The sequence below is a fragment of the Neofelis nebulosa genome, chromosome 1 (assembly GCF_028018385.1).
Source record: "Neofelis nebulosa isolate mNeoNeb1 chromosome 1, mNeoNeb1.pri, whole genome shotgun sequence".
Lineage (NCBI taxonomy): Eukaryota > Metazoa > Chordata > Mammalia > Carnivora > Felidae > Neofelis > Neofelis nebulosa.
The window spans coordinates 173,193,842-173,205,854 of NC_080782.1; the positions used below are offsets into that span (position 1 = coordinate 173,193,842).

At 41.2% G+C, this 12,013-nt stretch overlaps 1 protein-coding gene across 7 annotated transcripts in view; it reads right to left on the minus strand.

Moving 5' to 3' along the window:
• Positions 1 to 12,013, minus strand: part of UBAC2 (UBA domain containing 2) — a 266,972-nt gene that overhangs the window by 18,692 nt on the left and 236,267 nt on the right. For all 7 annotated transcript variants that reach the window (XM_058744182.1, XM_058744171.1, XM_058744155.1 and 4 more), the window contains one exon: positions 5,090 to 5,212. In XM_058744182.1, the coding sequence (XP_058600165.1) occupies positions 5,090 to 5,212 (123 nt within the window). The remainder of the gene's footprint in view (positions 1 to 5,089; positions 5,213 to 12,013) is intronic.

Consider the following 12,013-nt stretch of genomic DNA (forward strand, 5'->3'; position numbering starts at 1 on the left):
CATGGGTAGTCCACCCTCCAGGGGAACCCCGTGATGTGACTCCCGGTTTAAGATCCTGCCATGGTTCCTCAGGGCCTACAGCATAGAAGTGGGAGTTCACACCCGGTGGCAGGACTATGGGAGCTGGCCCCGCCCCCTGCACTGGCGGTCCTTTCTTAGTTTCAGTGGCACTGGAATACTTCTGCACAGTTGACTAGAGATGTCGCTGAGCCTGGCTCCCCATACCGGGCTCTGCACCACTTGAGGTCAGGAAATTATGCCTTATTTATCTCTGTATTTCAAGAACCTAGCCCAGTGGCCAGCCTGATGCAGAACAGACAGCTGGTAATTCTTGGCTGATTAGGAGGTAAAGAAGTGTGACAGGAAGGCAGGAAGCTGGAATCTGTACCAGTCCATTTATCTTCCCTCTGTCGAGCCCTAGCTTGGTTTAGTCCTGCTTAATTTCCTTGTCCGTTTTTACCTATGTATTCCATTAAGGATAAACTTAAGGGTCATTTTCTAAGCATAGAAGGGTTCAAGAAAGACAAACTTGGTAAGTTTTTTCCTCCTTTGATTAAAAAAAAAAGTAGGAGGCTAATGACAGAAGTTCATTGTTATTTTTTTTTTTTTTAATTTTTTTTTTCAACGCTTTTTATTTATTTTTGGGACAGAGAGAGACAGAGCATGAACGGGGGAGGGGCAGAGAGAGAGGGAGACACAGAATCGGAAACAGGCTCCAGGCTCCGAGCCATCAGCCCAGAGCCTGACGCGGGGCTCGAACTCACAGACCGCGAGATCGTGACCTGGCTGAAGTCGGACGCTTAACCGACTGCGCCACCCAGGCGCCCCAAGTTCATTGTTATTTTTGACTATAGGTGTAATATTAAAATCCCTGTTTAAAAAGAAAAGAAGAAAGAGAAATGGAATAACGTATATATTTCTTTTTAAGATATTAGACATTTGAGCACATTTTATTATTAGAAAGAGTTTTTATAGGGTGGCACTTGGTTTTGACAGATTCTTAAAAGGGGCTGGGGCTGGGGGCACCTGGGTGGTTCAGTCGGTTAAGCATCTGACTTCAGCTCAGGCCATGATCTCATGGTTTATGAGTTCGAGACCCACATTGGGCTCTCTGCTGTCAGCACAGAGCCTGCTTCGGATCCTCTGTCTCTTTCTCTCAGCCCCTCACTCACTTGCTCTCTCTCTCAGAAATAAATAAACATTAAAAAAATTGTTTTAAAACGGGGGTTGGCTGGGGACGGCATCTTCAAGGGACATTAAACTGGCAAAGGTGTTGAGTCCACTTGTTGAAAAACAGTAGACTCTGAATACCCAAAAATTCAGGAACTTACCAACAGCAGAAGTACAAAAAGTGGCAAAATTTTTCTATGGCTGTATGTTAGACTATTATGAGATGTAATAAGAGATGCACATTCATTCTTAGAATATTCTTTGTTTTCCGAACTGAAAGAACTCTCACTAAAATTCCTTAAGTACTTTTTTTACATCAGAAAAACGGAAAACAATAGTTTTCATTGTTCTTGACTTAGAAAATTATTAAGTTCCCTAATGCATTAAAATTGCATGACTCTGATATTTAAAAGATACAGCACATTTAATTGAAGAATTAAGCATCGAGAGGTTTTGTCCATCCAAGCTATCTTACTACGTTACTAATAGATAATATTTTAGATAGTGTCTAGCCTCAACAAACTAACCAAGAGATTATATATTAACTATACATTTCTAAACATTGTTGTCAATGTCCTGAGGGCAAGAACATTTTTTCCCCTCTTTTAAAGCTTGGCTAGCACCTATCGCAAATATTGCCAAGGGTCTACATAATAAACAATGCCAGGGAAGAACCTGGGTTTTAGGGCAATGACAGTCTGTAATGACCATTTTCAGGAAAATTAATAAACACAAGAAACAAGGTTTAGAAAATCAATGATGAATAAGGAAGCATATGTTAAAAACAGCTTCTCACATATTTACATCTTTTCATACCAGAGCAAGGAAGAAGTTAATGCTGTTTAAACTGATAATGACAACATGTTAACCTGCTGTCATTCTGGGAGGATCAAGGAAAATGATTCATTAAAAAACCCTGAAGACTTCAGTTACACACATTCTCCTTATTGTTATTTTTGACACTTTTTTTTTTTTGAAAGTGCCAACACAAAGAGCTATCTCACCTTAAATACCTCATATCCTTAACGGTCTGTGAGGAATGTGACTTGTGGTTCTAGCACAAGTAAGTAAACAGTAATATAACAGAACTCTTTCTTTTTACCTGAATTTGAGAGCATTAGCTTATTTTTGAATCTGTTATCATAAATATCTTACAAAATGAGTTACTGGGCTTTATTTTCATAGCTACAGGGATAACATTTTTCTAGAAATTCTCTAAGGGCACCAAGGTGGCTCAGTCAGTTAAGTGTCCGACTCTTGGTTTCCTCTCAGGTCATGATCTCACGGTTTCATGAGTTGAAGCCCCACATCAGGCTCTGTGGGGATTCTCTGTCTCCTCTCTCTGTCCCTCCCCTACTCATGCTGTCTCTGTCTCTCTCAAAATAAATAAATAAACTTAAAAAAAAATTCTCTAATGGACGTGGAAGAAAACTGGCTCCTTCCTGCACCTCTTACAGTCCTGAGGAGCCATGAAAATGATCAGTCTGAGTGAGAAATTGTGAGGGGGCAAGCCGGATCAATTCATCAGGCACATTCAACTGGGTTCTTTCCAAGGCGTTTACGGTGGCCTAATCCAGGGTGGCCGTGGGAGCTCTGACCAGAGGCCCCTCATGAATTCCAGAAAAAGTCAGGATACAGCTTTGCCACACAGACTGGGTGCCCTGGGTCCAACTGACCTTTATGTCCTCTGGGGACAGGGGTGGTGATGGCCTGGACGGTGTGACCAGCTATGAAATGCTGCACCTGATTTATTTGATGAGTAGACAACAATGTATGTAGAAGGAAATTTAAAAGTGCAATGCTTCTCTACAATGCTCTAAACTTCTTTCACAGATTTTTTTTTAACTTTCTAGTTTGAAATAATCTCACACTTCTAGAAAAGTTTCAAGAACAGTACCTAGAACCAATTACTTTTCATCCAGATTCGCTGTTACTTTGCCACAGCTGCGTTCCCTCTCTCTCTCCCTTGGTCTATATGCTCTCTCACTTATTCTTCCTGAAACATTTGAGATTAAGTTGCACATACCATGTCCCTTTACCTCTAAGTACTTCAGTGTGTATTTTTCAAGAATAAGAATATTCTCTTTCCTAATCACAGTCCATATAGATACCAAATCGCAGACACTGAACATTAATATAAAACTATGATCTAATCCACAGTCCAATTTCATCAACTGGCTCTAAAATGTTTGTTCACCAAAAATGTTTGCACTGCATTTCAGGACAGAATGGACTGCATTTCTGGACCACATCTGACATTTCGTTAACATGCCTCTTTGTCCCCTTTAATCTGGAACAGCTTGCGGCATGAGTATTGTTGAAGAATATGGGTCAGATATTTTATAGAATGTCCCTCAAACTGGTTTATCTGCTTTCTCTTTATGATCAAAGTTACGGATTTTTTATTGTAAGACATAACTGATGTGTCCTTCCAGGACATGCCAGCAGCCTCTCTGTTCCATTACCGGTATACTGATTCTGATGATGTGGTTAAGCTGGTGCCCAGTTTCTCCACTATATAGTTAACTATTTTCCTTTTGTAATTAATAAGCAACTTTTGGGGAGATACCTAGAGATTATATAAATAGCCTGTTCTTCAGATATTGATGATTTGTCCCTGAGTTGACTTTTACTCTGATAGTTGCAAAATTATGATTTTCTAATACCATCCACAATCCTCTCTACTTATTTCTTTACATTCCTTTTCCCTGTGGATGCATATACCTATATAAAAATTTATCTCCTAACATCAGTATGAGCTCATGGATTACCCCCCTGCCCAGTGGATTATATTAAGTACTGTCCTTACTTACTTTGATACCCAAATCTGATGTCCCAAATTTGGTCACTGGGACACCCTCAAGCTGGCTCTGGTGTCCTTGGGACCTGAACCCTTAGTTATGAGAGTACTTTCTTAATTCCTTGCATGGTGGTCCAGGGTCATCTTGTTCCTTCCCAACCCTGGGCCTGGGACCCACCATTTCTCTCAAGAAGCTTGTTTCTGTCAGTGGGCCAACATATTTGGAGATGAGATCTGGGCAGCAGGTGTGGTCAGTGTTACTGGGATGCCACTGCTTCTGATTCCTTTAGGTTGACAGAGCTAAAACACATGTACACACACACACACACACACACACACACACACACACACTCTTATTAAATCACGAGTTTATGCTGATACCTCTAATTCCAATCCAACCCTACAGGGTTCTTCCTTGCTCTCCCTTTTCTGTATTTGTATTATCCTTCTTCTACAGTAAGATCAACCTATTTCCTCATCTGCTTAAATCTATAATACAACCAACATAATTTCAGAATTGCTATACTCATACTCCCGTGAAAATAAACCTAGGAAGAGCTTAAGATTTCTTTGCAATCCTTTTTTTTTCTTTAGAATGAGGGCATGTTATGTTCAAAAGTTACAAAAATTAATTTTTCCCTCTCTCCTATGTTATTCATTTAAAATACAGTTGGATCTTTTATTTGTTTCTTTTTAGTTTTACAGCACTCCCTATTGTTGATTTGCTTTCTGTGAAACATTGTGAAACATTAACCTGATTCCTAAGTCAAAACCATACAAAAGGTTCTCTCAGAGAAGCACCACCCCTCCTGTCCTCCAGTCCTGTTGTCTCCTACCCCTTACGGAGAACAAACCTCAGTAGTTTCTTATATGTATAAAGTATTATAGATTTCAAAATAAGTGATCACAATGCATTTTTTTTTTTCAAATTATGCCTTCCTCAAACTTATAAGATCCTCAGTAGCTAATAAAGGCCCAAGTGTCATCACTGTTAGCAGTGGTTTAACTGTTCTCAAAATCTTTGCATTCATATGCTTGATTTCTTTCAAGTCTTGTTCACCAAAACTCTTTTTAAATTTGAAACACAGGTTTAGGGTAAGTACCAGTGTTACTGATTACCTGTTCCTCAGAAACCTCTAGAGGAGGAGATGCTTGTTGTTCAGACCGCCGATCGTCCTGATAGTTTACATTTCGTCGCTGACGTAAAGGAGGGAAAAGACGATTCCAATTGATCATTCCTCCCTAAAAAGAGACCAATACACAATCATCAGACACAGAAGAGAACCATCTTATTAATACTTGGAAGTGCCTTTTCTTGCCATGAGGTCACATGTAGAGACTGGGAAATAAAAGACTGGTTGCTGAATGCAAGCCGTCCAAACCCTACAGCATCACACCACTATAGTAAAATAAAATAAAATAAAATAAAATAAAATAAAATAAAATAAAATAAAATAACCCATGTTTTTAGCTATCTGCCAATATTTTATCAATTTATATCTTCTCTATTTCTAGATTTAGGAAAAATTACAGACTAAGACAACATGAAAATTTTCCTACTATGAACATCTAAAAATGCTAGACAAAATAAAAGAATATTTCACATGCGTAGTTGAACATAGAAGGAACAAATGGAGGCCCCAACATCCCCAAAACAAGTGCTGGAAAACCAGAACAGTAAGCAAGCAAGCTGCCAGGGGTGGGGCTGTATGGGCGAGCACATCCTGCTAACCTAGAACCACTTGGGTTTCATCATCTATTTGGGTTCAGGTGCTGAGACCTCGAGTATGAAAGAGGTAGTGACTCTGAGCTTATTACCTACGTAGAGGCACAACCCTCAAATGGCAACAACACCCTCAGTGAAAGAGAAGATGAGAAAAAAACAAACCCGAAAGGTAGTTTCTCTGAGGGAGAGGGCAGTAATCTTGGCCTGCCTGAGAATTAAGAAATAAGAAATGAGAAATCTGAGGTTGAAGTTACATGAAAAATGTGTTTTAAAAACCCATCAAAACTGACACAAGAATTGGTTCCGGGATAGAGTTGGGATATATCTAAGGAGCCAAGCAAAAGGAAATGTAAAATTACTCTAGAGGGCCACTCTCTTACCCTGGGATTACATGGGATTTATAGCTAAAACTCCAGTTGGGAAATACCTAGAATTCCAAATTCAAAACCCACGAGGAAAAAACCCATCATAAGCAAGGCTCAGTGTGTAAAATAAATAGAAGGATTAGATCCTTAGTGTCTAGGAATCAAAAGCACTGGCACTTGGTCTATGATAAAGGAGACATTACAAGTCAGAAGGAAGAGGACACATCATTTAATAAACAGCAATGGGACACATGGCTACATGGAAAAAGATAAAATTAGACTTTACTTCATACCATATACAAAAAGAAGTTTATTGAAAAAATAAACTTAAAGATTTAGATTACACCAATACATGGAAAGACATTCTATGCTCATGGATTGGAAGAACAAATATTGTTAACATGTCTATACTACCCATAGCAATCTACATATTTAATGCAATCCCTATCAAACTACCAATGGCATTTTTCACAGAACTAGACCAAACAATCCTAAAATTTGTATGGAACCACGAAAGACCCCAAATAGTCAAAGCAATCGTGAAAAACAAAACAAAAGAAAACAAAACCAAACAAAACTGGAGGCATCACAATTTCATACTTCAAGTGCTATTACAAAGTTGTAGTAATCAAAACAGTATAGTACCAGCACAAAAATGGACACAGAGATCAACGGAACAGAACAGAAAGCCCAGAAATGAACCCAAAGTTATACAGTCAATTAATCTTTGACAAAGGAGTTAAGAATATATGATGGGAAAAAGGCAGTCTCTTCAACAAATGGTGCTGGGAAAATCGTTCAGCTACATGCAAAAGAATGAAACTGGACCATTTTCTTACTCCATACACAAAAATAAACTCAAAATGGATTAAAGACCTGAATGTGAGACTTGAAATCATAAAAATCCTAGAACAGAGCATAGGCAGTAATTTCTCTGACACTGGCTGCAGCAACATTTTTCTAGGTATGTCTCCTGAGGCAAGGGAAATAAAAGCAAAAATAAACTGTTGGGACTATATCAAAAACAACCTCTGCACAACGAAGGAAACAATCAACAAAACTAAAAGGCAACCAACTGAATGGGAGAAGATATTTACAAATGACATATCCAATAAAGGGGTAGTATTAAGAACTAATACAACCCAACACCCAAAAGACAATTAAAAAATGGGCACAAGGCATGAAGAGAAATTTCCCCAAGGAAAACATACAGATGATCAATAGACACATGAAAAGATGTTCAGCATTACTCATCACCAAGGATATGCAAATCAAAACTACAGTGAGATATCACCTCACACCTGTCAGAATGGCTGAAATCAAAAACACAAGAAACAAGTGTTGGTAAGGATGTGGAGAAAAAGGAACCCTCGTGCACTACAAATTGGTACAACCACTGTGCAAAATAGTATGGAGGTTCCTCAAAGTTAAAAATAGAACTACCTTACGATCCAGTAATTGCACTACTGGGTATTTACCCAAAAAAATACAAAATCACTAACTCAAAGGGATACATGAACTTCTATGTTTACAGCAGCATTATTTATAATAGCTAAATTATGGAAGCAGCCCAGTGTCCACTGATAGATGAAAAGATAAAGAAGATGTGGATGTGTGTATATATATATGTGTGTGTGTGTGTATGTGTGTGTAGACACATATGTGTGTGTATCTATATCTATAATAACCAATAACCAGAATATATAAAGAATCAATGAGAAAAAATAAATGACTCAAGAGAGAAATGAATAATGTACAGCTAAGCCTTGAACATGGATTTGAGCTGTGTAGATCCACTTATATTCACATTAAAAAAATTTTTTTTTATGTTTATTTATTTCTGAGACAGAGACAGAGCATGAATGGGGGAGGGTGAGAGAGAGAGGGAGACACAGAATCTGAAACAGGCTCAGGCTCTGAGCAGTCAGCACAGAGCCCCACGCGGCGCTGGAACTCACAGACTGCGAGATCATGACCTGAGCCGAAGTCAGACGCTTAACCGACTGAGCCACCCAGGCACCCCAGAACAGTTATTTTGTGGATATATACCGGTGGTGATTTTGCTCCCCAGGCAGTATGTGGAAATGTCTTAGGGGCATTTTTGGTAGGGGCTGGGAGGCGGGGGACAAGACAGTGGTGATGCTGTGTGTAGCGAGCAGGGATGCTGCAGGGACGTCCTATAATGCTCAGGACAGACTCCACCACAAAGAATGGTCTGGACCAAAATGCCCATAGTGTCTAGGTTGAGGTACTCTACCACAAAAACGTGCTAAAGACACAAGCAGGCACAGGCCTTAGACACCACCTGCCGGCTGCAGGACAGCAGGAAGGGCAATGAACCTTTGGTTGAAACTGCAACATTTTATTTCTTCAAAGGGAGTGACAGTGGAAGAGCAGCAAAGCAAAACTGAACCCTAATCCCTCTGCTCCTGTGATGGTGAAAAAGTGCTTAAAAAGCAGAAAGTTACAGGAGCTCTAGGCTCTAGGATGTTTTGACACTAATCTGCTCTCGATGCAGGTTAACTATGAGCTTCTACAAACAGGAAACATTTCCTTCACTTTGTCTTCTTCAAAAGCAATAACCACATATTTAAAAGAGGAAAAAGGAAACAGCTTGCATTTTGAACAACCGTTTTATGAAATATCTGTTATTAGTTGGTAAGGAGATTTTCAAATAAAATAAAATTTCTTGTAAAAAAAAAAAAAAAAGACTAACTTTCCAGTCGAGAACAGTAAAGTTTGTAACGTTTTATTAAGTGGACATCACATGGAATAGAACTGCACCTCAAAAGGCTTTGGCAGGTTTCAGGATGGGATGATCAGGTGGTGTGTATACTGAGAAGCGTCTACACTGAGAAGCTGGGTTGGAGGAGCGCACTAGTGGCTTTCTGTGGGCAGCTCCCAAGGGAGGGCACGAGCCAGGTGCATGTGGAGCCCATGCCCTCCTCAGGGGAGGGCAAGACATGCAGAAATGGGAAAAATCAGGAGGCAAGGTGGTATATAATTAAGAAGGAAGCTGAGTGGCATCAGCTAAAGGGCTCGGAAGGTGCAGGGTGGGCACCGACCAGTCAAAGCACGGGGGTCAAACTTCAAAGAGGATGGGGGCTCAGTTGAATTTTAAAGGATGAGGATGATCTCAACAATGGAGAGGAGAACCACTGTCAACCTGTTCAAAAACAGGGCGCTGAGCATAGGTTTACACCTACTTCAAGGGGCAAAGCGGTGCTAAGGAGTCATGACAGATGAGCAAAAAGGCAGAGGAAGCTGAGTGACTGAGAGCGGTCTCTAAAGCCAAATTACCTGGGTTTAAATCCCAGCTCTGCCACTTACCTTAGGCCTTAGTTTAAAACAAAATTCCTCTGAGCCTCAGTTTTCACATCTGGAAGATGGAAATAATAACTGCACTTATCTCATAATGATATTATAAGAAGTAAATGAGTTAATACAAGTAAAGCATTTATTTTTAAAATTTTTTTTTTTCAACGTTTTTTATTTATTTTTGGGACAGAGAGAGACAGAGCATGAACGGGGAAGGGGCAGAGAGAGAGGGAGACACAGAATCGGAAACAGGCTCCAGGCTCCGAGCCATCAACCCAGAGCCTGACGCGGGGCTCGAACTCACAGACCGCGAGATCGTGACCTGGTTGAAGTCGGACGCTTAACCGACTGCGCCACCCAGGCGCCCCTACAAGTAAAGCATTTAAAACACAGTCTGAGAACTTCTAAAAGTTTATTATATATTGGCTATTACTACCATCTAATATTTGCATTATGTCTTACAGTGTTACTTCTGGTCTTCCCAACTCGACTATGGGATCCTACAGGGTTGCGATGGGGTAAGAATGGAACTCCCTACGACCTTCCTAGGTGGCTGGCACAGCTCTAGGCTCAGTGCAGCCTAAACTCAATTCTCCAGCCAAGGAGGTGTTTTGTTAAAGAGCAAAATGAAGACCAATTACAGAGTGGACACTGTCAGTGTGATGGTTTAGAACAATTAAAATTCTTTCCAGAAGCATCATCATCTTATTTTAAAAAGGCTGGTCACTGGATGGGGCGCCTGGGTGGCTCAGTTGGTTAAGTGTCTCATTTGTGATTTCGGCTCGGGTCCCAATCTCACAGTCGTGAGATGGAGCCCCACGTAGGGCTCCCTCTTTCCTTCTGCCCTTCCCCCACTATGTGTGAGGGCATACCTTCTCTCTCAAAAAAGAAAAATAAAAAAAGGTTGGTCACTGGGAAAAAAAAATGCATCCTTTGGTGATCTGAAAGGCTTTACCACCGGTGTGCTGGGTTTTGAAGAGTAAAACAGGCAGCAGGACCACCTCTCTCTACTGTGCTGTCTGTAGCTGCCTGGGGACCGGTGTCAGGAAGATTCAGAGGGAGGGTGTGGGTTCAGCAGGGAGAGTGATGACACTGTGAGGTGACGTCTGCCTCAGGCAGACAGGTGAGGCAGCACCCATACAAGGAATTACTAACCCTGTTACAGACCGAGACTTTCCATGGCACACAGAGATCAATCTGCATGACACACAGGACAGACAGCCAAAGTTGCTTGCCACCAGCTGCCCTGTGGGCTGAGGGGATCAATATCTCAGCCCATCTGTGACCATAACCCAGTGGCTGGGAAGTTCTACTGCAGATGCTCAGGAAACCCCTATTCATTTAATGTGAGCAATTTACAATGGGGATGACCTACCGTGAGGTTCAAGGACAGAAAAGACCAGTCTGTTTTAGTAGCACCAGTGAAGGTAAAATCAACAGAACTGACTAGTGTCTGCTAATGTACCTGCTAGTACCTTAGGCAAAGAGGCCAGAAAGAGAAGACAACGCCCTGCTTTCTAGAAGCTCAGTCTGGTCTTCTATCCATTAGTTTTTTCCTTTTTCTTGCAGGGTACCAATTACACTCTTTGCTTGACCCAACGGAGCCACTTCCGCTTCCTGCCGGAAATCCCAGAGGGACTGAACCCTACAGCCATTCCCTCTTCGGCTCCTGTGGCACCCCACTTTCTTGGGCTTTCTAGCTCTCTAGTCAGGCCTTCTCTCTTCTCTCAGAGCCATCTTCTCCTGCTTATATCCTTTAAATACAAGTGTCCCTTAAGGTTCCGTTTAGGATTACTTCTCTTTCCACGTTCTGTCCCTAGGTGCTTGTGCACTCCTAGGGCTTTAGTGCACCCCACAGCCACATACCCAACTGTTGCCTGGACACTTCCACTCAGATGTTTCAGAGACATCTAAAATGACACATCGCTTGGGACGCCCAGGTGGTTCAGCCGGTTAAGCCTCTGACTGCAGCTCAGGTCACGACCTCACGGTTCGTGGGCTCGAGCCCCACATCGGGCTCTGTGCTGACAGCTCAGAGCCTGGAGCCTGCTTCGGATTCTGTATCTCTCTCTCTCCGCCCCTCCCCTGCTCATATTCACTCTCTCTCTCTCAAATTAAAATAAACATTAAAAAAAAACTTTTAAATGACACATGTCCCAAATAACACTCACCTTCAATCCCACCCCTCTGCCTGTGTCCCCAATCCTGGGGAATGCCGTCAATACCCACCCCACCCACTTGCAGAAGGCAGACCACTAGGCTCTGTCAACTGTAACTCCTCAGTGTCTTTGACTCCATTCATTTCTCTCCACCCCACTTTTGCTGCCTTATTTCACACTTGCATCAACAGTAGTTTCCTAAGACACAAATCTCATCATGTCACTCTTCTACTTAAAAACCCTTCAATGGTTCCCCGTTGCCTTTTCATCAGTCTTAAAATATTTACTAACTCATTAATAACAATCACAAACTTATCACTTGCTAACATAATGTATTTTTACAAAAAATAACAATGTGTTCCAAAACCTGTTTTCTATGAGGGCTGATACATTCTTTAGGGACATGAAAAAGAAATCAATTCACAAAAAGAAAGCCACTGTTTTCTTTTGCTGCGAATCTTTTAAAGGTCGGACC